The 24,534-nt window shown below is 47.7% G+C and overlaps 1 protein-coding gene across 1 annotated transcript; it reads left to right on the top strand.

Moving 5' to 3' along the window:
* Window positions 1-48: 48 nt before the first annotated feature.
* SPR (sepiapterin reductase) lies at window positions 49-2,913 on the top strand. The gene is made up of 3 exons (XM_060657899.3): window positions 49-386; window positions 984-1,274; window positions 2,122-2,913. Exons 1-3 carry the CDS (start codon window positions 65-67, stop codon window positions 2,310-2,312), a joined length of 804 nt encoding a protein of 267 aa, XP_060513882.1. The 5' UTR covers window positions 49-64; the 3' UTR covers window positions 2,313-2,913.
* Window positions 2,914-24,534: the final 21,621 nt, after the last annotated feature.

Raw genomic sequence — 24,534 nt, 5'->3', positions numbered from 1 at the left:
CGCCCCGCCCCGCCCCGCCCCCCGCCAGTCTCGGGTCTGGCGAGAGTTGTCGCAGTTCGGAGGCATGGAGGGTGTCGGTGGCAAGGAGGGCGGCCTGGGACGCGCCGTGTGCGTGGTGACCGGGGCCTCCCGTGGCTTCGGCCGCGCCTTGGCCCCGCTCCTGGCCCGGCTGTTGTCGCCCGGCTCTCTGATGGTCCTGAGCGCCCGCAACGACGAGGCCCTGCGGCAGCTGGAGGCCGAGCTGGCTGCCGAGCGGCCGGGCCTGCGCGTGGTGCGGGTGTCCGCCGACCTGGGCGTCAAAGACAGTTTGCAGCAGCTACTCGGCGCTGTGCGCGAGCTTCCCAGGCCCGAGGGGTTGCAACGGGTGCTGCTCATCAACAATGCGGGTAAGACGCCCGCCGGCAGGGGCGGGCTCCCCAGGGGAGCCCTAGCAATAGTGCTTAATGCCCCTGCCTCTTCTCGCTCCTTCTCACTTTCCCGAACCGCAGGGAACTTTAAAGGTGACTGTTAGGAATCAGATAAGATGTCTAAAAATCCTGGTTGTTTCAGAAAGGTATGGAGGAAGACTCGGTACCATCGGTGCGGTTCAGGCTTACCCTCCCCACCCCTTCCCGTTTCAGGGCAAATTTTCCAAAATGCCTGTAGAACATTCCTGATCTTTTCCTTGTTCCGCGCCCTCTGGCGGAGGCCTGAGTCAGGGCATGAGGTCTTCCAGCAGAAGTAAATTACCAGTTTTTCCAAATGGCCGCCTGAGTTCTACCTCCAGGCCCAGAGCCGGGCATGCACCCTTTCAGTTTCCAGCTTGGGATGAGTGAACAACCCCAGGTGTGTCTGCAGAGCCGGAAAGAGGGAGAAGTCTTCAGAAGCACTAGGGAGATTCCTCTAGGTTTGGATGGGAGGGGGGTGTCTGGAGGAACTTGGAGAAGGCTGAGGAAAGAGAAAGACCCATCTGCACAGAGTGATTCCTATGGTCTGGTTTTCAGGCACTCTCGGGGACGTGTCCAAAGGCCTTGTGGACCTGGCCGACCCAGCTGAAGTGAACAACTACTGGGCTCTGAACTTGACCTCCATGCTCTGCCTGACTTCCAGCATCTTGAAGGCCTTTCCAGACAGTCCTGGCCTCACCAGGACTGTGGTTAACATCTCGTCCATCTGTGCTCTGCAGCCCTTTAAGGGCTGGGGACTATACTGTGCCGGGAAGGCAGCCCGAGACATGATGTTCCAGGTCCTAGCCACAGAGGAGCCTAGTGTAAGGGTGCTGAGCTATGCCCCAGGTAGGAGGGGCATTACCACCATCCCTGTCACCCAGAACTGGCTGGGTGGTTCCCCTCAGGGGTGGGCAAAGGGCCTAGTCCATCCTCTCCAAGAAAGAATCCACAGAGTATATTGTCCCTGAATCATTAACCATCACTCCTTAAGGGAAATACAGACTCCCAGCAAGTGAGAGGTGAGAGCTAGCCAGAATAGGGAGTAGAGTTGGGAGTTGGGAGTCGCCTGGACTGGGTGGAGGGGGCAGGGGGGCAGGGGAGGTGGGCAGAAAGTCTGAGAGACTAGAGTTTGAGAACAATTAGGGTTTGAATTTCAGGCCTGTACCACATTTCCTTATGTGAAACAGGGAAGATGCTACCTGTCTCACAGGGCACTTAGCAGAGGGCTACAGAGGAGTTGGAACAGGGAGAGAACCAGGGGAGTATAAAGGGCCTGATTATCAGCGTATATAGGGGCAGATCGGTCCTGTTTGCTGACTTGTTGGCTGTGGGAACAGAGTGGGGAGGGAGGAGACAGGGATGGAGGTTTTGAGCTTGAGAGAAGAGTACTTCATTAATAGAAATGAAAAAGGCAGGAGGATGTGCTGGTTGGACAGGAGGTGATAAGCTTGCTGGTAGACATAGTGGTCTGGAGATACCATGTTCACTGGGCATTGGAATTTGTGAGTCTGGAAGTCAATAGTGACAGAATGACCCTGACCCTTTTGGTGACCCCCTTTGGTGACACTAACCACCCTTGTCAGCCAGGATGAGGTATTGCCTGTGGCCAGACCTGACTCCACCACTCTCCATACACACAGCAGGGGCCCCTGCCTCAGCCATGTCACCTCAGCTCCTGCACTTCATGCCCTAGGTCCGCTGGACACAGACATGCAGCAGTTGGCCCGGGAGACCTCGATGGACCCAGACTTGCGAAAAAGGCTGCAGGAGCTGAAGACAAAAGGGGAGCTTGTGGATTGTACGGTGTCAGCCCAGAAACTGCTAAGCTTGCTGCAAAAGGACACATTCAAGTCTGGAGCCCACGTTGACTTCTACGATAAATAAGCCAATGCCCTTGGCTCCCTGGGGCTTTCTTCCCCCTCTTTCAGGCACACCCAGGAGCCCTATGCCTCCCCCATACCCTGCCACAGTGGTACTGCCAATCCTGCCTTACCCAGATAAGCACTCATGTCTACTGTCCTGCCCCCAGAACCAGCCAGCATGAGGGCCTTGGGTGGCCTGAGTCCTAGTTCTCAGGAGTGTGTTGACTGCCCTGAGTTAGGGGAAGCTTGGGGGAGAGAAGTTAGGGTTACTGGTGTTCTCTCTCCCCAGGAATAGAATTTTAGGGGTGGGAAAAGCAGCACAAGAAGCTGAAGCCTTGAAGAGAAAGAGTTGGGTCTCATGGCCAGTCCATGGCTGAGCTAATATCAAACAGGAGGGTCCATGTTAGATTCCCAGCCTGCAGGGGAGGGAGGACGGTGCAAGTTTGGCACACAAGGATGCTCTGTGCTCATGGTAGCAGGACCTTGTGTTGAACTTCATGTCTTCATTCTCATGCCTCCTCCCTCCAGAACCTGCCATCTGTCCCCCAGATGGAGGGAAGAGGCTTCTGAGAGTTTATGTATGTGTAAAAAGCAGATACAGATAAAATGTGGATTGTCCTTTATTAATGCCTGCCTTCTCTGACACAGGGCCCATGACTGACTCCTGGTTTGCTGGGCTCAGGGGTGTTCCCTAGAGCAATTAACCCAAACTTGGGGAGTTGCCCTTATATCCAGGGGCATTGTCTTGGGAGTGTCTGCCTCTTGTCACTGAGCACTACCCAATGGCAAGCTCGGTTCAGAGATGGACATGCCCAGATGCCTGTTCCTCCATCATGCTTTTACCTATATCGACCCAGTCTTTACTACCCTTTCCTCATCTTGGACCTATTCAAAGAGTATTTAGGGTTCAGGGCCTGACTCCCAGCTTCCCTGGCCCTCTTGGATTCCCAATTCTACCCTTTGCCTACATGACAGTTTTCTGAATGGATCCCATCTCCTCAGGGTGCTGTCATGGCTCCTCCTGGTAGAGTCCATCTGGCCCATGGTCCCAATCTTCAGTGGGGTGGGCTTGGGACCAACATGCCTTTGGAGGAGGTGGGCAATATTTGAAGAGAGGGAAGCCCTAAGAAATTAGGTGTGTGACCAAACCCATCCTTCTGCCAGTCGGTGGATATAGGATGTGCAGCTGGGAGCTCCACAGTGGTGGCAGTCTAGAGCCAGCCAACCAGCCCCTCGCCCCTGGCCCATATTTAGGAGGAGAGCCCATGGTCCCTGCCAGCCAACTCCAGGACTCAGCCCTGCGACTTGATGGTGTAGGAGGGAGCTCTCTTTGTTCCTTTTCATGCACAGCAGAGGGCGCACTGAGGCAGTTCCTCCAAGAGAACCCTGAGTAGCTCATCTCTGGAGCCCAGGCTCTGGGCTGGAGCTGGCAATGCCCTGCTAGTTTCCCTAGGAGGGATCTAGTGACTCATGCTCTTTCTCTGCCCAGCAGAACATTTGCCTTCACTGGAGTCAAAAGCACTGCATTCATATCCCTGTTTTGCCTTTTACCAGCTGGTAATCCAGGACAAATTGTTTCCCTGGTGTTTTGGTTTCCTAATCTGAAAAATGGTACCTCCCTCAAAGGGTCATTGTGAGCACTGAATGACCTAATGTTTGTAAATGGTCATCACAGTGCTAGCATCGCAGTAGGTACCCATAGATTTGGATAGTATGTATTGCCTTTTAATCTCAAGGTCCGGATCAATCTGGAGCCCCACTTGGAGCCCACATGCCGTCCCCCTTGCTGACCTACAGCAAGAACTCACTGTTTTGGACCTCACTGGGGCTGGACTTCAGTCTGGACCACTTGTTCTGGACTCACCAGACCTATGGGAAAATGCATGACACTTGAAGTCAGGAACCCTTGGTCTCACTTCCCACTGTAACAGAGATGTGGGGTCCTGCACAGGGCCCTCCTCCCTCTGAGCTTCTCTTTCCTTAGAACAGATGAGCTCTAAGATTCCTTCCTGCAGGTGGGGCCAGGCCAGCCTGAGCTGCCCCTTCTGTCTGGTGAGGGTTGGGTGATCTCCTCACCTGGCCCCTTGCCCCTGTGGGGCTGTGAGACCCATCAGCGCCAGCACAACCCTAGTGTAGTTGCCCCATCGGGATTGTTTCCCTCTCTTCCCACCAGGCTGGTTGGCCAGGACTTAGTGAGGAGTACCACATGTGCCCACGAGGTGGCGAGGCTCTCCCATGCCTGATACTTGTCCTCTTTGAGCCCAGGGATTTAAGAGCCTTGGAAACAACCCCCATCTCTCTTTCTCCCTGCACTCTAGGATTGAGAACTCTCAGGGCTCCCCAGGGAGCTGGGGTCACTCTCCCTGGCAGGCCTAAGTCCTCCTTGAGTCCTCATGGGCTCCGACTACAGGGATTTCCCAGACCTTGCTCCTTGACCCGGACTCAACCTCCCCAGTTCTCCCACTGCTGGGGGAGGGAGACTGTCTTGCCAGCCTCGGAGGGGGGGGCAGCCATCTGTGTTCCCAGAGTGCATGGCCTGGCGTTGGCCACCACACGCACGAGCACATGCAAGCACACACACAATACATGTCTGCACATGCCCAGAGTCCAGCTGCAGGGTTGAGCAGGGCCTCAGATTAGCCAAAAACCAAACAAGATTTCCCTTTGTCTCTGGTGTGAACGAGCTGGGCAGATTTTGGTTTTGTGTTTAATACCCTGAGCTGGAGGCCAGCAGCTGGCCTGTGAGGGGCAGGGGAGGGGAATATTCCAGGCCCACCCCAAGGACATCCAGCACCTCTGTCCATGAATGTGACCAGCTGGGACTAGGCTGTTCAGGAGCATCCTCCCCAGCCCCCAATTCATGTTCTTCATCCCCTGAACACAGTGCAAACGGGTGCCTGAGTCCATTGTCAGCCAAGCCTGGAAGGACGTGGCTGCTCCCTCCCTCCCCACTCAGAACCGTTCCCTGGGGACATGCTCCATCCTAACATCTGCCCACGTCTCACTTCAGGGAGATGGCCCTGGGATACTGCGTATGGCCTCCTTCACCCGCAGTATCTCCCCACGAACGTGGCCTCCTATGCCAACATGTGTTTGCAGTAATTCTCACTCATGTACACAGCCCTGTGTCCGGGGGTGCCCAGCTTGCTCCGTCACCGAGGTCCTGTGTGGTAGCAGAGAGGTGGGTGAAGAGAACTTCCAGCCCCTGGAGTGGACACGTCACGGGGTGACACCTCTCCAGCTCCCACAGCGTCTCTCCTCTGGTGTTTAAAGGAGCGGCCACTAGGCAGTGTGCAAGGAAGGTAGCTGAGGGTGCACTCTGAGCCTCTGGGGCCGCCTGGGGGAGGGTTCAAGGGTGGCCCAGGAGTCATCCTTGCTCCTCTACCCTAGCCCTGAGCTTTTCTGCCTACAGGCTGAGAGGCAGGGTTGAGGGCTGGATGTTCCCTCAGACTTCTAACGTATAGCCCACCTCCTCACTCTCACCCTGGAATTGTTACTTCCCAGCAAGACTCCCTTACCTTGCCTTTCGTCTCCCATTTCATCCATCATGTACTCTCCCTCAGCCCTAAGGGCCCTTACTGTGAACTGGGAGAGTCCTGGACTTTTATTTTCAGGCAGAGTTTGGGGGAAAGGAGGGGGGAGAAAGGGAGGGAGAAAGAAGTTCCTTTTTTTCTTTGAGGGGATCCACTTCTCAGGCCCACCCCCCAGGTGACCCCAGAGGCTCAGCGCAAGTCCTCAGCTAATTAACCTGGAAGCTGCCTAGTGGTCTCTTAGCCCACTGGCCCATGTCCCCCATCCCCCACCCAGGGGCAAGGGAAGAGAGGACCCTGGCTCCCATTCCCAGACCTGGTGCCTCCTCTTGGAGCTGCAGGAGTCTATCTGGCCCATACTCTGGTTCAGGTCTTGGTCCCATTTCTTCAGAGGCTTTCCTGTCCCCACCCTGCCCTTCTAAACCCCAGCTTGACCCCAGGGATCCAAGGCCCAAGGCTCAAAAGGCTGTATATATTCCACAGACCTTACTCAGACCTAACCCACTGAAGCCCTGTTGAGAGAGGAATGAATGAATGAACGAATGAGTAAAGAGAGCGAGCAAGCGAGCCAGTGAATGCTGGAGTGGCTCGCTGCCAGGTGTATAGTGAAGCATTTGAAGTAGCTCAGGTGTGATGATGGTGCCTGGGAGTTAGGTCTCTGCAGACAAACTCCCGTCAGCCCAGGTATCGCTACATGGGGGTTCAAACCCACCTTGAATTCCTCCCTGGAACCCCTAAAGGAAAGCCCAAAGTGTGTATTATGGAAGTGGGTGGGACTGGCCTGTGTCAGAATCACCTGGGCAGTTAAAAAAAAAAAAAAATCACTTTCTGGGTGCCTGGGTGGCTCAGTCAGTTAAGCATCTGACTCTTGATTTTGGCTCTCAGGTCATGATCTCACAGTTCATGAGTTTGAGTCTGACAGCACAGACCCTGCTTGGGATTCTCTCTCTCCCTGTCTTTCTGCCCCCTCCCGTTGGCATGTGCACGCTCTCTCTCAAGATAAATAAACTTAAAAAAATATATTAAAAAAATCACTTTCCCATTACCCTTCCTTCACCCCAGATTCCAATTCACTGGATCTAGGTGCGTCCCCACATGCACTAAAACATTGGAGAGTGAGCTGTGAAAAATAATTGATTCATTAATTTAAAAAGCGAGCTGTAAACCTTGCAAACCCAGGTGGTATTTGGCAGAGATCAAAGAAGGCAGCTGCTCAGAAAAGGGAAGTTTAGGGGACAGAGTCAGGGTTAGGGTGGGGGCTAGTCTGAAGTCAGAATTAAGGATATGGCCAGGGTCAGGGTCACTGTGAGTCCAGATTTAGGGTTAGCACAGAGCCATGGCTAGGTTCAGTCTGTGATGGGGGTGGGAATACAGAAAGGGAGAAAATTTTGCAGTATTTTGGGAGGCAAAAGGGGTCTGCACTATTAGTGGTTAAAATATTAATTTGCATATAAATGATGAGTGTCAGGATGAGCTGGCTCATGAGGAAAAGAAGGCCATGCCTGAAGACCAAGGTTGAGAGGCCGTTTTCTTGGGCCCAGGATAGCCCCAGATCTGCCCACCCCGTTCCCCTGGGCAGGAGCCCTGTGCACAATGCAGGGACATCATCTGGGACAAAATGGGCTTTAAGAGTCCATCCTTGTGGCCAGCCTGGGTAGGACAGGAAGCAAAGTGAAGACGTTGAGAGGAGGCAAGTCTCCTCTCCTCACTGGAGCATCCAGGCCAAGACACAAAAACAGACACAAGGCACAGCGAGACTGAGGTAGGGTGAGCAGGACAGCGAGAGCAAGAGGGAACAACACAGGGAGGAAGACAGACAGAAAGATTTGAAAATATAGTAAAGGCAGATTCAGATGGAGGGAGAGAGTTTGAGAGAAGTCACACACTCACACACACGCATACACGCACTCACACACGCTCGGGCGTGTGCTCACGAAGCCACCCTGAGCCTTACTGGAAATAATCCCACATTCAACGCTGGGGCCTCAGCTGCACAGGCAGTGCCGAGCTGTTACCTTGCACATCTGTCAGCTCCAAATGTAGAAGCTGTCACAGGGGTGTGTGTGCATGTGTGTGTGTGTGTGTGTGAGAGAGAGAGAGAGAGAGAGAGAGAGCGGGAGAGAGAGAGAGAGAGAGAGGGAGAGAGAGAGAGAGAGAGAGAGAGCATGTGCGTACCTGTTTCTCCCACAGAATTCTAAGCCCTTAGCCTGGCAGAGGGAGATCCCCAAGAGGCTCTCCAGAAGGTCCATACCCTAGGAAGCAGGCTGTGCTTCCTTCCCATCCTGCACAGGCAGAGGCCCAGGGGCTGCCCAGCTTTAGGAGATAGCCCACTGGACTTGGCTTCTGTGGCCGGCCTTGGCCACTCCCAGCCATGAGGTCCTGGGACATCGAAGAAGCTGGGTCTCCTCATTTGTCAAGTGGGCATGTCAAGTAGCCGAGCCCTCTGGATCCTAGAGGGGCAGAGATGAGCGCCTGGCTTCATGTGCACCAGTCACTCCTGGGACTTCAGGGATTCTTTTCAGCCTGCTTGTTTTAACCAGGAATTCCTTCTGTTGGCTGATTCCTGACTTCCAGGGATATACCCAGCACACAGGTTCCTCTGGGGACACCGAGGACATTGCCCTCCTCTGGCCTGCTCTTTTCCCAGCTGCTTTCCGTGCCAGACCCAAGGATGCGCCTTGAGCACTGACTCCGGCCTGAGAACCTCTCACCCGGAGCCTCCAGGAGCAGAGAGTGTTGGCACAAAGCCCAGGGACGCAGGGATACTTAACCGTTTCTTGTGACGATCCTTGGGTAGAACCATGTGCTCTTTCTCTCTGGGGACACTTTCCAGGTTTTTGTCCCCCACTCCTTATGAGCCAGGAAGTTCTTTTTTGTATTTGCACTCTGCCCTGCTTTAATCCAAGCTTATCACAAAGGCATTTTACAGCACTGAGGAAGAGGCCCCAGAAACGATCCAGAAGGGAGGGCAGCCTTTTTACTCTGAGTCTGAGAAAACAGGGCCCATGGCCGGAGGGCGTAGCCCCTGGGCCTACCACAGTGCCATGCCCAGTCAGGGGGGCCTTCTCAGCCACACAGAACTGACACTTTGAATATATAGAGAGTACACAGCCCTGCCACTCATCCCACAGACTAGCAGACATACGGTTGACCTGCCCCATCTAAGCCCACCCTGACTCCCGGGCCCATAGTCCCCTCTTTCCTCAGATTCACCATCCTTTCTGCCCAAAGGTTGGACAGAAGTTCTAGGTAGGCTGTGGGTGTTCATGTCGCTCAAGCAGCGGGTTCTGAGAGAAGAGATGAGGTCTAAACCCTTGTATGTGTGGCTTCAACCCTGTTTTTTCAGGAAGGCAAGAGGCCATTATGGGGAGTGTGTTCTCTCCTGGGGCCAGAGTCTGTGTGCACATATATGGATGTATATATGAACCACACATGGGCCTGCTCTGGGCCCCAGCCACGTGTGCATGTGACTGTTTGTCACCTTGGTGTTAATATTAGTCATACAGGTGCTGGAGCATTTGGCTTTGCTTATGCATGGAGGGGGGTTTGCATAATTGTGTGTGTACCTTTATGTAAGTGTTTTGATGTAAAAATTGCCAGATAACAGTGTGTACACGCCAATGTGGGTTTGTGTGTGTGACTGAATGCACATACCTATGACGAATGTGATGAATGGGATGAATGTGAATGTACCTGTAAACTACCGTGAGCGCACGTCCCCATTTATAGCTGAATAAACGGTGGGTTTGTATGTCGAAAGCATGTATGCGCACCATGGTGCGCATACATGTGATTATGTGTGGTTGTGGGTAACCACACGTTGTGTCCCTGGGTTGCTCTCAGTTTATCCGTGGGTGCGCATGGGTACACACGCGACAGGGCGTTACCTTACCTCTCGAGAGCGAGATTTCACTGGCACGGGGATGCGTGCGCGTATCTGGGGGTGATTCTGACATGGTGTAGGTGGTCCTGGATAAAAGGGTGTGTTCGGGCCTGTGGCTGAGGGACAACAATTGTGTGTTGACAAACTCCAGCCACCCCTTAAGCCACGTCCAGTGAGAAGAAAATGTGTAAATGTGCTTGTTAAATACAAAACAGAAGAGCCACAAGAGGCCAGGTCCCCAAGTGGTAGGGGTGAATCTGCAAGTCTCTCTCCCTCTCCCTCCCTCGCTGGCTTCGGGCCCCTCCCCTGCGCTGGCTTCGCTCCCTCACACCTAAGCCCAGTGGTGTTTTGCAGTCTTTCAGCTGTTACCTCAGTCCCTCCTCGCCTCATTCCCGATTCACTCCGTTGCTATAGGTATGTTTGAAACCCCAGCGTGGTAGATTTTAATTAGTCTTCCTACAGATGGCCAATTAACATTCATTACTTTTGCCTTGAGCGATTAATTATGAGTTTGGATAGAAAAGGAGAGAAGAGGAGAGAAGATGGGCAGGTGAATGAAAGGAGAAAAGAGAAGGGGTTTGATTGGAGTCTGGGAGTTTTACACAGAGCAGGCTGCTGGGGGAGAGGGTGGGAAAGAGCTGTTTGAATCCCCTCACTCCCAGCGGCCTCCCGGCCTCCCTCGGCCCACAGCTGCTCCGGGCCCCTAATCGGCTTGGCTGGCCCAGCCCTCCAGGAAAATAGAGCTCACACCCTTGTCGGGGCGTCCCTAAGCCTTTGGTGTTCCCTGACCCCAGCCCCTTTCATAATACCAGCCCTCCTGTCTTTCGTGCCAGAGCTGGGTGGGAACTATGTCAGGAATCGTCTAAAATGCAGCACATGACCCAGAAGAGAGGCTCGGCTGGCAATCACTCTTTCCTAGAATTGTAGCAGCTCATTGTACAGATGAGGAAACTGAGGCTAGACAGGAAATGACCCTCAACCCATGCAACTCAGGAGGACAGGCCAGCTCTGTTGACCCCTGGCCCCATTCTCATTCCGCTGCAACCAGGGTGTTTATAAAGACTCTGTGCAACGTTATACGCAACCATCTGGAACATACTTGCTCGCATCAGACAGAAGCGTTCTTCAAGGTTTCAAACGTAACTCACATCCTCCAGTGTGCACCCAACTGCCGAATGCTCGTATGGTTTCCCAGCTCATTAAAACACTCCCTGGATGATGTTGCCCGATTTAAGAGCTGTAGCTATGTTCCTAATCCTAAATTCACTCCAGGAATGGAGGATAGACTCCTAAATGTAAACACTGGTCTTTTGGGTGGTAGGATTACAAATGATTTTTGTGTTTCTCTTTAAAATCATTTGTACTTTTTACTTTCTCTAGCACAAATGTATTACTTGAACAATTTTAAGTGTATAAACTATGACTATGTGTTACTTGAAATTTTCCCAAAATCTATTTGTAGAAAGAAGAAAAAAGGAGTCCATGTTACTTTATGATCTTCTTAAAAAGACCATAAATATTATACACATAAATTTTGACACTGGTTATTACTTGAGTTATCACCTACCTGGATTCAATTTGCAATTCTGCCACCTGCTTAAACTGTGTCTCAGTTTCCTCATCTGCTAGGTCAAGTAAAAAAGAGTACCCATCTCACAGGGTTGAGAGGATCAAATTATGCACGGAAAGTCTTAGAACAGTGTGTTGTGACTAGAAAGAGCTCAACAAATATTAGCTATTATTAATAACAGTATGATTTTTAAACAATGATATCTGAGTAGTATGATTTTGAGAAGGGTTTTTTTTTTTTTTTGCTCTTTTTCCCTTTCTGTATTTTGAAATTGTTCCCTAGTGAATGCACATTACCTTGGTAATAAGAAAGACAGAGAAGGAAGGAAGGATGGAAGGAAGGAAGGAAGGAAGCAAGGAAGGAAGGATAGATGTATTTAGTCTGCTCCAAGCAAATGTCGTTCTACTCTTTTAAATTTCTATTAAATTTGGGGGTACCTGGGTAGTCAGTCGGTTGAGTGTCCCACTCTTGATTTCGTTCGGCTCAGGTCATGATCCCAGAGTCATGGAATCAAGCTCTACATGGGGCTCCTCGCTGAGAGCGGAGCCTGCTTGGGATTGTCTCTCCCTCTGCCCCTCTCCCCTGCTTGTGCACTTTCTCTCTCTCTCTAAAATAAATAAAATGAAAAAAGTTAAAAATAAAATTAAATTTAAAATTCCTATTAAATTTCTACTGTCTTACTCATGCTGTAATGAGTGCAGTTATATGGCCTATGTCCCCTGGAGATCTCACACCATGACAAATGTCCTTACCTGCAGGAAACACCCTCCTTCTCCTTTCCTGGGTAGCTAAATCTTCCTTATCCTCACATCCCTGGCAGCCTCTCTCGGCCTGTCCCATTCCTTGCTCAAGCCTGGCTCCAGGGCCTCATTGGGTCTCCTTTGTTTGGGGGTTGTGTGGGTCACTGTTGAGGTACCTGGTGAGTGGGAAAGGGAGCCCCCAGCCTTCCCCTCAAGGGCCCACCACATGTCTCTGCTGGTCAGCTCCCTTCCTCTGTCTCCCGGCACACTTCTTTGTACCCTTGTGACTTCAGCGTGCACGCACCCTGTGCCCAGGGCCTAGGCCCACGTTTAATTGCAACTTCCCTCTGCCTCTCTTATTTACACTTCTGAGGGTGAGCTCCTTTCTAGGTCACCGGCCAGGACGTGGACTGGCCCCCGTGCATTGCATTTCCATCCTTGATCTGATAAACCGTGGAGTGGTGGGGCACTGGGCAGAAGGTTCACACAGTACAAAATATGTCTGTTTGGGCCAGAGTTTCCTAAGATGGGGGTTTGCGTAGAACAAGAGAAGGTTGGCATCTTTGATACTGTGCTCCCGCCATGGGCTCCCAAAACACCTCCTGCCACCCACACAACACCGTTCACAGTATACCATCGATGTCTGCTTGCTTGTCCTGCTCCACCCAACATGCCCCATGCTAAGCTCCATAACAGGGGCAACCATGTTTGTCTCGCTCACTGCTTTGTCCTCAGCACCAAGTACGATGCTTGACGCCTAGTAAGTGCTCGGTAAATATCTGTTGAATATTGGAAAAGTACGCCGTATAATCACGCCATTCTGTATATTTATAAAGGTCTTCTAGAGATTCAAAAGGTGAACACATGTTATAGAATCATTTGTCAGCTTCAGACTTCTCTGGAGAGAATTGGCAGAGCCAGGTGATTTAGATTTAGAGTAGTCAGGGAAGACTTCTGGAAGTAAAGCAAATTGCACTGAAGGAAGTGAGATGGGGCTTCCAGCGCAGCAAGAGAAAGCCTGGCTTAGCATGAAGCTCCGGCCTTTTTTGTTATTCACGTCTGAACTGCCAATCACAGTGTGGGCACTGAGGACATCAGGTCAGGGCCTGGAGCCAGGCTCCCAGGAAACAGGGAATGGGAGCAGCAAGACTGAGGCCTGAGCTGCAGGTGACATCAGGGTGGGAAGGGCAAAGCAAATCCACTGGTGCGACGGAGGGGACAAAGTCTGATCTCTGGAGAAAGAAGAGGATCTCCAGAAGCGCTGCCAGGCGGCTCATTAGGATAACGAGGGGCTTGCCCCAGCTTACGGAGAATCCTGGGCTCACTACCCCTGAGCACTAATGTGCTCATTAAAGGAGAGTTGGCTACCAGGTGCTGGGCTGGTGGGCCAGGATGCTGCTGCAGCGAGGGGCAGAGACGGGGGTCTCCCTCGACGAGGTGGGGGTGAGTGGGTGCGCTGCTTTGTGGGAGAAGCGTCTCTGTGCCTTTGCGGAGGCGGAAGAGAGGACAGCTGAAACCAGAGGCTCCCTGAGCGTCAGAGGAGTACTGGGAAACCAGACAAGGAGTGGGTGAAGGGAACCCCTTCTGACTCTCCTTTCTCTTTGGGGCCATGGAATGAGGCAAAAAGGAAGTGAGGGGGGCCTGAATTTCTGGTGCGGGAACCCAGGGCAGCGGCTGCCTTGTTCTTTTCGTGCCGTAGTCCCAGAGAGTCCTAGGCTCCTGCTCCATGCCTTTCCCAAGTTACATGAATGCAAGCGTTCTGCAAGTGGTGCATGAATGCAAGAATGCAATGCATGAATGCAAGTGGTGGTCCAAAGACTCCAAAGGGCCATCTTTAGGGGAAGGAAGATGGGGAGGACTGTCTGGAAGAAGGGAGACTGGAACAAGCCTTGAAGGTTGTGCAGGGTTGGCACTGGTGGGGAGGAAGAAGTCATGCTAGGTGGCGGAAGTCTCGTAAGCAAGAACACCAGGGGGAGAATGGGCATGGTGTGTGGGACGGGGACACAAACTAACTGGGTATATTAGAGAGGGCTGAATGAGGCCAGATGACAGATGTCTTTGAGGCGCTCTGGCTGTGGATTTGGGGCTCACATGAGCTGCCCTCCTGGGGATGGGTGTCTACATTATCAGGCCCTGTCCTCAACATCAAGCTCCCAAGACTTCTCAGGGCTTTCTCATGGTCTTTCTCCAGGCCTCTCCCCAGCAGCTGATACCAACTACACTCTGGCCACCTTCAGAGGATCCGGTAAGAGGCTGACGGTCTTCTCTTGCACTACCTTCCACACTCATTACATCCTTCATCTGGCCGGATTTCCTAACTGTCCTTTTATCCTAATTAACCCATTTTGCAAGGAACTCGGTGACCATGCCCTATTGGGAAACGTGAAACAAGGAACATAATGACTGCTCTCAAGGACTTAAGAGCTGCTCAGGGGGAGACAGACATGATACCGGCTGTGCTCCTCACTCTAAGTACGATAGACCTTTGGGTGGATGCCAGGATGGCTCGGGGTTCCAGGCATTGTTGCCACCTCCCTGCTTTGCTATGCTCTCTGCCCCTCTGTCCACTGCCAAGTGTCGTTTCTCTCTGGGTCACTTAGTTCAAATGCCTGAGAGAGAATCTCATTGTTTGAGCCCAGCCCAAATCAAGGTCATCAGCAAACTCATGGTGACCACCTCAGTCCTATCAGCTATGGTCAGTAGGATGGCCACGCAGGCCCAGCAGGCAAGTGCACCGAAAGTTCCTGTACATGTTTAGCTGTTTCTTCATTGAATGTACTGTTCCGCAAAACAGTGTTTCTGAAACTTGTTTCATTCTGCTATTATTGGCTTTTGAAAACACAAATTTAGTAATATGGCTGCAATTTATTGGAGAGAAACATTTATTATAAATTGTTTATCTGACGTAGTAGGGGAAATATACTACCTGAGTTACCGTGAACTTTTTTTCCCCCTCCAAACAATTTTTTTTCTACTTTGAAACCTTTGGGGTTTACTTTTTGGCATCATTTCTCTGTTCTGTCCCAAATGGCTTTGAAATACTTATCGCTTCTCTCAGATGATAAGCCATGAAATTTTGCTTCTAACTTTGATGGCAAAGAGAAAAACATCTGTAGCTTCAATTAGAAGCTCTTTAGGGGAAAAAAAATGCTTGGCCCATTGTTTAAAATTAGCCAAAATTTGTAAACTTGGGGCGACTGCGTGGCTTAGTAGGTTAAGCGTCTGACTTCAGCTCAGGTCACAATATCGCAGGTTTGAGTTCGAGCCCCGTGTCGGGATCTGTGCTGACGGCTCAGAGCCTGAGCCTGCTCCAGATTCTGCATCTCCCTCTCTCTCTGTCCCCCTCCCCCACCCTGCCACGCTCTGTCTCTCTGTCTCTGTCTCTCTCTCAAAAATAAACACTAAAAAAATTAAAATTTATTAAAATCTGTAAACAAAAGGTGAATTCAAATTTGGAAACCAAAGTCAGCCAAGACCTCACTGGACCAGCCACCGGCACATTTCAAGAATAGCTTGAAACAACTCCTCACGTTTGAACAATCTGCAGAAGTCTCTCGATCACAACAAACAAGCCAATGTGTTTCCAACAACCTTGGAGCTTCCTGTAGGTTATGACTTCACTCCGTTTACAAATGTTTTGAAAATTTGCCAGCTTTCCAGAGATGCATGAATAGTGTCATACAAAGAATTGACAGACTAAGATCACTGCAGAACTCTTTCATATCCCGACAATCCCAACACCATTAAATCCCCAAGACGTGCATGACAATGTGTGTATAAAGCTCTTGGCTCATCCTCTGTAAACGTTGTAGCAACAACATTACATCTTTCACTTATGTCAAGCTCCTGTGTAGACATAGCAATGCAATTTTATTCAAAACAGCTTTCATAATAATTCAGTGTAGGAGCTTCCCAGTGATCTTGACTATACCCACAGTGCCCATGAATGTCTGCTTAATGAAGACGGTTTGGGACATTTTCTGCAGGAACCTCGTACAGACTAAGAAGTTGGCATCCTCACACCATAAGTTGCCTTATTGTACCTCATGAGTAGTTTATGAGAACAATGTCCATCTTTATTATTTTATTAATAATTCTAAATGATTACTATGTTCAGGCACAATTCAAAGCGCTTTACGTTCATATACTCGTTGAGTCCTCTCAACTGACTAGACGGCAGGTTCTATGATTTATTCCCATTTTTCAGAAAAGGAAACTGGCACCGAAAGTTGAGGAACTTGCCCAACGTTCACGGAAAGTTTGCATTATTTGTAGAAACCAATTTAAGTTAGTTGTAAGTTCTCTTTGTATTTCTCTTTGATTTCCAACTCAGAATATTTACCCTCACTCACAAATGAGATTCCCTATACCCTTGGTAGACACAGTGTTTCCAGAAATAAAATGTTTTCAACTTCGGATAATTCTACCTTCCTCCTCAGGATTCGGGTAATCAGGCAATAGTTTACAAAAGACAATGACACTGAAAAGTAGATATTTATGACAAAACTACACCAATACAAATGCATTTCCCACTTTTTCTGGTTTTCTGAAATTTTCCAGTAATTTTTTTTCCACATTTTAATTGATCTTTCATTCCTGAATTTTTTGTTAGTGGAACAAGCAGAATGGGCAACAGAATATCTTTTATCATGCTCTGTTCCATCCATCAACAATCCGATTGTAAAGGTTTTAAAAGAATATTTTAATTCCCTTGAAGTTTTCGTACTTTGAGGATAGTTTTGGATCAACAAGGCCTATTGCTTTCCTTCATAAATTTCAAACCATGTACCGAATCTTGGCTTTGAAATGTGTTACTCTCTGTATCAACCTATCAACCCTGATTAACTCTTGATGGTGAAATACTTGATTACTCCTCACAATACTATTGGCATCATAATTGATGGACACTCTCAGAAATTTTTGTGAAAAACAGAAACTCAAACTTTTGTTTTGACATCAGTTTTTAAATTCCTGTGGCTTAAGTATTTATTTAGAATTGCTCAGTGATTGTGTTCCATCTCCAGGAGGAGAATGCCAATGACAGATTCTCTAACACTTCTTGTTATGACACTTTCCATGTTTTCTCAGCTACTTTCTAACCAGATTAATGTCCCAAAGCAGGGCTCTTTCTGCCTAGTGATGCACTGCCGTTAGAGCCTACATACCACGGGCTGAAAACCTGTCCACTGACCACAGTTTTTATTAAGAAACTGTTTTATTGTTACTTAATCACCTTTCATCCTAGATTTTTAAAAATTCTATTTTTTCCTCTTTTACTAACTTTGAAGTGATACTCTGTTTCTATTCCTTTGGTGGTGACCCTAGACATCTTACCAGGCCTACTTAATTTCCAAACTCTAAAGTGAATCACTATCTTTGCCTTCCTTCAGAAAATTATGTAATCCAAATGTGCTTTAACTTGGTCACCAGTCTGCCCTATCTATGTGCTACTATTGTTCAATATTTAGTCCTACAAATTATACAGGAAGCTTAGTGTTTTATTTGGTGTTTTATTTAGTGTTTTTATAAACAGTCAACGTTTATATTTGGGAGAGGAGGTGTTGCTGTTTTTATTTTGCCAAATAGATTTTAAGAGACACACACTACTTGCTTTCGTCAGTGTTTTGTTTATTTATTTATGTATATATGTCTTTGCTTTTCAACTTACTTTTTATTGTGGTAAAATACACGTAACAGAAAATTTACATCTTAATGATTTTTTAAGTATTTGTGTACTTTTTTTTTTTAGGTTTTAATATAAGCTCCTTTTAATGTTTATTTATTTTTGAGAGAGAGAGAGAGAACGCGAGCGTGTGTGCACGCGCGGGCGCGCGCCAGAGCATGGGCGGGGAGGGGCAGAGAGAGAGGGAGACACAGAATCCAAAGCAGCCTCCAGGCTCTGAGCTGTCAGCACAGAGAGCCTGACATGGGGCTTGAACTCACAGGCCATGAGATCATGACCTGAGCCGAAGTCGGATGCTTAACCGACTGAGCCACCCAGGTGCCCCTTTACTTATTTTTGAGAGAGAGAAAGATGGGGTGGGTTGGAGGGACAGAGAGAGAGACAGAGGGAGAAAGAGAATCCCAAGCAGGCCCTGCACTATCAGTGCAGAGCCAGTCACTGGGCTTGATCTCACCAACTGTGAAATCATGACCTAAGCCAAAATCAAGAGTTAGAGGCTTAACTGACTGAGCCACCCAGATGCCTTTTGATGGGTTTTAAATGTACATTTCAGTGGGATTAAGTACATTTGTATTGTCAAGCAACCATCACCATTATCCATCCGTCTCTAGAATTCTTTTCTTTTTGCAAAGCTAAACCTCTATATCCACTAACCAGTAAGTCCCCATTCCCTCCTTCCCCACAGCCCCTGGCAACCACCATTCTGTTTTCTGTCTTTAGGATTTTGACTATTCTAAGGACATCACATAAGTGGAATCATACAGCATTTGTCTTTTGGGGATTGGTTTGTTAAGCACAATGTCCTCAAGGTGCATCCATTTTGTAACATATTGCAAAATTCCATTCTTTTTTAGGGGCACCTGGGTGGCTTTCAAGGTTTGGTGATTATGAATACAGTCTTTGTGTGAACATACGCGCTCATTTCTCTTAGGTGTATACCCAGGAGTAGAATGGCTGCATGGGTATATTTTAACTTTATTTAAAAGTGCCAAATAATTTTCCAAAGTTGTACCATTTTCCACACCCATGCTAGGTACTTTTTAGTTTCTTTTTAATACTGTTTTTTAGTTTTAAAACACACTAAACATAAGTATTTCATAGTCTACGCCTGACAATCCTAATATATGCTGTCTCTGCAGGTCTGATTCTGCAGTTTGTAGTTTCTTCTAATTCTCACGGTAGTTTATATCCCCGTGTATTTTGTGATTTTTGATTGTGAGTTCATCTTCCTTGGAACTTCGTCTGGGGGAGTATTTGAAGTTTGGCTTTCAAGTACATTCCTCTAAAAAAGGAGGATAAATATACTTATTTGCCTCTGCCAGTGGATACTAAATTCTCAGCTTGGAATCTTTTAGGGCCTCCTAAAATTTCTGGCCCTAAATCCAAGTAAAGTGAGGCTATGGTTAGGAACTCTCAAGAAAATATGTTTTCTTTTTTTTCCTTTCCACACAGAGCCAAAGCTAAGCCAGGCACGTGTGTCCACCACCTCCCTTTGTGGGGGTGGAGTTTTTTCTCATTCACTCAGTAAAGATGTCACTTTTCAGGGGTCTCTGATCTGACTTCCTGTCTCAAACTTTGTGCCCTGGCCCTCTCACTTGTGGCCCTTTAGAACCCAAGCCCTATGCCACCACTGAATCGGGGTTTGTTCCAACACAGACTCCAGCTTCAGAATCCACTTCCTTGGCTCAATTCAAGCTTTCTATAATTTCTGGGCATTTGAGGATTTTTCCTTATTTTTGTGCCAGCTCTGCCATCATTCAAACAGATGTTTTTCAGACTGGCAAAAGATTGATAATTGAAGTTGAGTGATAAACATGTGGAGATTCATTATACCATTCTCTACAAAGCATGTTTGAAATTTCACATAGTAAAAAGTCCTTTTTTTAAAAAGGAATTCTCCATAGAGATTCATAGTGAGATATTTAGAGGTAAAATATTAGGATGGCTGTAGTTTACTTTAAAATGCTTTAGAAGGACAGGGTGTCTGGGTGGCTCAGTCAGCTGAGCGTCTGACTCTTGATTTCAGCTCAGGTTATGATCCCAGGGTTGTAGGACTAAATCCTGCATCGGGCTCTACACTGAGCATGGAGCCTGCTTGGGATTCTCTCTCTCTTCCCCCCTCTGCCCCACTCCCTCACACCCTCTCTTAAAAAAATAAAATAAAATAAAAAACAAAAAACAAACCACAAAACAAAAACAAAAAAACAACTTCTGAAGGAAAGAGATAAAGCAAAATGGAAAAATGTTAATAATTATAAAATCTGGGTTACAGGGCATATGGGTGTTCATCATACTATTTTGTGTGCTTTTAAGTATGCTTGGAAATGTTTATAATACAAAATCAAAGTATGATAAAAGGATTCTTAGGCATTCTGTACTGGGTCTCTGGACATCTAGTCTACCATATTATTAGAAACAAATATGACATCATATTGAATGATTGAACTTACAAAGAAAGAATCCACCAATGACCCGGCCACATGGTTGAACAACCGAAGAAAAGGAAGAAATGTAAGTACAACATTGCAAAGCTGTGCAGATCCAGATATGAACAAACTTGTGTGAATGGACAATTAGGGAAGTGGGAAGGTGAGCATACTGGCAAAACACCAAGTCAAGTCGGGATGGGCCTGCCAAAGTGTCCTGTCATTGAGCTTAGTTTTCATTGCATGACTCAATTATTTACTGGTTGGTAGCCCCATCCGTGTAATAGCAGGATCTAGCTTCCTCCTCTCAGAGTCCAGCCTCCCTGGTTTGGGGGAAGGGGGACTGTCTCCCAGCTCCAGCCCAACTCTCACCTGCTCTCTAAGTGCCTCCAGTCTAGCCCCTTTTGCTGCCTTGCAAGATGCCTGTGAGTCATCACGTCCATTCCAGAACTTCCAGGCCTTGCCTGGAGCCCCACTAGGACAATCCACTACTACATAACCATCTGACAGGAGTAAGTGGGCATTCAGCAGAATAAATAGCTCAGGGTGGCTTTGGCAATTCTGGTCAAGACCCTTTGACCAGTGGGAAGTGAGGATAGAGGCCCCCCCCCCCCTTCGTTTTCCACTTCTATGGAGAACTATTTGAATAAGAACACATCCACACTGTCAAGAAAGAGCCTGAATTTTCAGGGACAGAGCAGTCTAGACCCATATGTTGAAAAGAAACATTTCCTTGAATTAATAGTAATCTGCAAAGATAACATCTCATTATAGAGAAGATATTTATATTGTTATGCAAAACACCGAGACACTGAGCCATGGGCTCCTTAATTGCTCCATTTAAGAATTAAGTCTTTGGTTCATCTTTGCAAGAACAAGGCATCCATTGATCCAGAGGAAAGAGATATTTGCTCCAGTTCACACATCTTACCATATAGAGAGACAGTGGAAGGTTTTCATTTATAGTTCTCCCCACTCAAGACGTTAGCCAATTACTGGACAGCTTTCAACTTCAAAGTGTCTGGGTTTCCTTTCCCATTAATCAGAGGCTCTGCAGGAGAAATCTTCCAAGGTGAGGCCTAGATCTAACTCCCCTTTCATGGCAAAACCTCACAGGGCATGAACTGGTTCTTTTTTGTGCTCTGTTGTGATGAAATTTTACATCATTGTACTGTTGCAGAATAAATTTAATCTTAAATTATGTTTTTCGAATTCATATGTCAGTCAACAAATCTTTGATGAGCACCTATCGCCAGGCAAATGTGCTGGTGTTGGGAACACAGCAGCAAAGAAAATAAATGAAATTCTCACAAAGTTAGCACCCTATATAGTTGACTTCATGTACTTTTTTAATGTTTATTTATTTAAGAGAGAGAGAGAACATGAGTGGGGGACAGGCAGACAGAGAGGGAGAGAGAGACTCCCAAGCAGACTCCGTACTGTCAGTGCAGAGCCCAACATGGGCTTCAAACCCACTAACTGTGAGGTCATGACCCGAGCCGAAATCAAGATTCAGGCACTTAAGCGACTGAGCCACCCAGGCACCCCTTACTTCAGGCACTTTTGCCAATTTCCTAACTCTCAGAAGTTGGACTGACACATGCTGTAATGTTTTTGAGCAAGGTTTGGAGGGGGAAATGTGTAGGGCATGCACAAGAGGCACAGAGAGCGAGGAGTCCCTGGATGCACAGCGGTGGCAATATTGCTACAGTTGGGGCTACCCATGGGTGAGCAGAGGCCAGAAGGTTAGAATGGTAGGCACGTGCTCGTGGAGGGCCTTGAATGCCAAGATAAAAGCTTGAACTTTATTAGAAATGGTGACACTAACAGTTAGTGCTTATTGGGTTCTTAGCCTATGCGCTAAGCGGTATACACGAACTGCCTCATTTTAGTTCTCTCAACAACTCTCCAGGTACTATTATTATCTCCAGATTACAGATGAAAAACTGAGTCACAGAGATAAAGAGACTTCTGTGGGTCCCACAGTTGTGTGAAAACATTTTTACATGGAGTTGTGTCCTAGAAATCTGGCAGCCTTGAGTCAGATGAATTGCAGAGAGGAGAGACCACAAATAGTTATTGTAAGAGAATCACCAGAGAAAGGTACCAAAAGCCTGAAGTAGAACGGTAGCAGGGGGAATGGGAAGAAAGGAATGGATGCAAATACTGAGTGGATGTGCAGGGCGGTGGCAGAGAAGAAGATTTCACAGATGCCTCCTAGCTACTGAGATTAGGTGTTCTGGAGGTCTGTTATTAGAAGAGGCTGAGCCAGGGAGAGATAGATTTGGTGTGGAGGATGTTGAGCTCAGTTTTGGGGTACAGTGAATGTCTAAGGACCCCCAGGAAGGTTACCTCACAAGCACTGAAAATTAGCAATTTGATCTGGGAAAAAATAAAGAGTTGGTGTTACAAATCCGTAAAGGGATTGCACCAAGGTATTGGTCGCAACAGTGGGAGTAAAGGTAGAATAAAGATAGATGATGGATGATTAGATAGATAGATAGATAGATAGATAGATAGATAGATGAAGGAAGGAAGGAAGGAAGGAAGGAAGGAAGGAAGGAAGGAAAAGACAATGGTGCCTAGTGAACACCCACAGTTAGGAGAAGAAAGGGGAGCCCATGGACGAACAGATCAGAGACAGCAGATCCAGACACGTACCTTGTTAGGAAAATGAAGAGATGAGAGAGTTTCCAAAAGTCAAATGCTGAAAAGCCCACAGCCAATTACAACTAAAAAAGACAGGAATTTGGAAATAAGGAACCCTGATGATCATTTCGAAGAATGAAGGGAAACCCTTAAACTCTGCACATGGGGGAACAAATGGGTACATTACCAGAGGCTAAATTGGCAATATGGATCAGAAGAGTTAATACCGCATATCTGGAAATTATACTTCTAGAAATTTATATAGAAAAGGAATACTCCTAGAGATGCAATAAGATAGAGCTATGAGGCTGTTGGTCACTATTTTGTTTAAAATCCTGAAAATTTGTCAACAGCACAAACAATGGGGGAATATTTAATGGGTACAAAGAGGATTGTAGTTGGTTATAAAGAAGCAAGTTACAAAACTGCGTATGTTTCTCCCACCCCCATTCCCCACCTTTTAAAGGAAGGCAATATATAGAGAAATATGGAAGAATATACTGCAAGAATTTCATGATGGTTTTTTCTAGGTGGTAGGATATGATAATTATAAGATCTCTGTTTTCCCTTTCTGCACACCCATTTACCCTCCCTCCCTCCTTTGGATTACCTATATCTACTATAACAACTCTGTCCAATAGAAATATAATGGGAGCCACAAATGTAATTTTAAACATCCTAGTAACTACATTTAAAAAGTAAAAAGAAACAGATAAAATAATAATATATTTTCTTTAACCCCAGTGTGTCAGTGTTATCATTATAACATGAAACCAACACAGAAAATATTAATGATATCTTAGATTTTTCAAAACACTCAGCCTTCCAAACCTGGTATGTATTTTACATTTACAGAATATTTCAATTTGGACCATCCACATTTTAAGCACCCGACGGCCACATGGCTTCCGTATTAGACAGCAAAGCTGTATAAAATTAACAGCTAACGTTTATCAAGTGCTTACTATGTGCTAGGAACACTGATGTAAGCCCATTGGGTGGGGATTATAACTCGTTCAACATCACAAAAACTCCTTAAGGTTGTTAGGATTGTTATTGCCTCTGTAAGCATATGTTGCTATTGTCATAACACCGTGGTAAAAGTTTGGGAGCTTTGCAAGCCATTTCCCTAATGGGATGGGGGTGGAAGCCAGGTTGCAAAGGCTTATTGAGTCGAAGGGAACTGAGGCAGATGCAGAAAGACTAAAACTTACTCAAAAAGTTTGGTGGTGAAAAAAAGTTAGCAGAAACTAGAGGACGGAAGGCTTTTTGTGGGACAGGGAGACCCAAAGGCAAACTAAGCTAAAGAGGAGGGAGGAGAATGAAAGGTAAAAGAGAAATGGCTGGGGATGTTGTTAGACCAAGTACTCCACAAGAGTGAGGGCTCTGTTGGATAAACACTGCCTGGCCTGTGCTGGGGGTGCTGTGATGGACACCATCGCTTCCCAGCTGAGGGTGGAGGTGGGAGTGTAGCCTGGGAGGTGGGGGGGGCAGACCCTGGTAACTCCCTCCTGCAGGTGAATGCCAGGACAGAATGGAGGCGGTGCTTCCCTGGGGGGAGTTGAACTGAGTGGTGAAGAATGAAAGTTACCCAGCAAAGCAGCAAAAAATGGACGGGATATAGACTTGAAAAATACTTGACTATAAGACCAGGCGACTGGACGAGAAAGATGAGAGAGTGAGGATCTGAGTTCCCAAGCTTCCTGCATGGCCAAGGGCAGAGATAGTAACATCTACTGAGGGGCTGTCTGGAGTCACACGTT

Source organism: Panthera onca, chromosome A3 (assembly GCF_046562875.1).
Source record: "Panthera onca isolate mPanOnc1 chromosome A3, mPanOnc1 haplotype 2, whole genome shotgun sequence".
Taxonomy (NCBI): Eukaryota; Metazoa; Chordata; class Mammalia; order Carnivora; family Felidae; genus Panthera; species Panthera onca.
The sequence above is the reverse complement of the archived record's forward strand: the minus strand, read 5'-3'. Positions and strand labels throughout refer to the sequence as shown.

Bases quoted from the DNA above. Each gene is read 5' to 3' on its own strand.
- SPR (XM_060657899.3), top strand. From the start codon at position 65: ATGGAGGGTGTCGGTGGCAAGGAGGGCGGCCTGGGACGCGCCGTGTGC. The intron at 387-983 runs GTAAGACGCCCG...TCTGGTTTTCAG, and splicing joins GCTGCTCATCAACAATGCGG to GCACTCTCGGGGACGTGTCC. The intron at 1,275-2,121 runs GTAGGAGGGGCA...TTCATGCCCTAG, and splicing joins GGTGCTGAGCTATGCCCCAG to GTCCGCTGGACACAGACATG.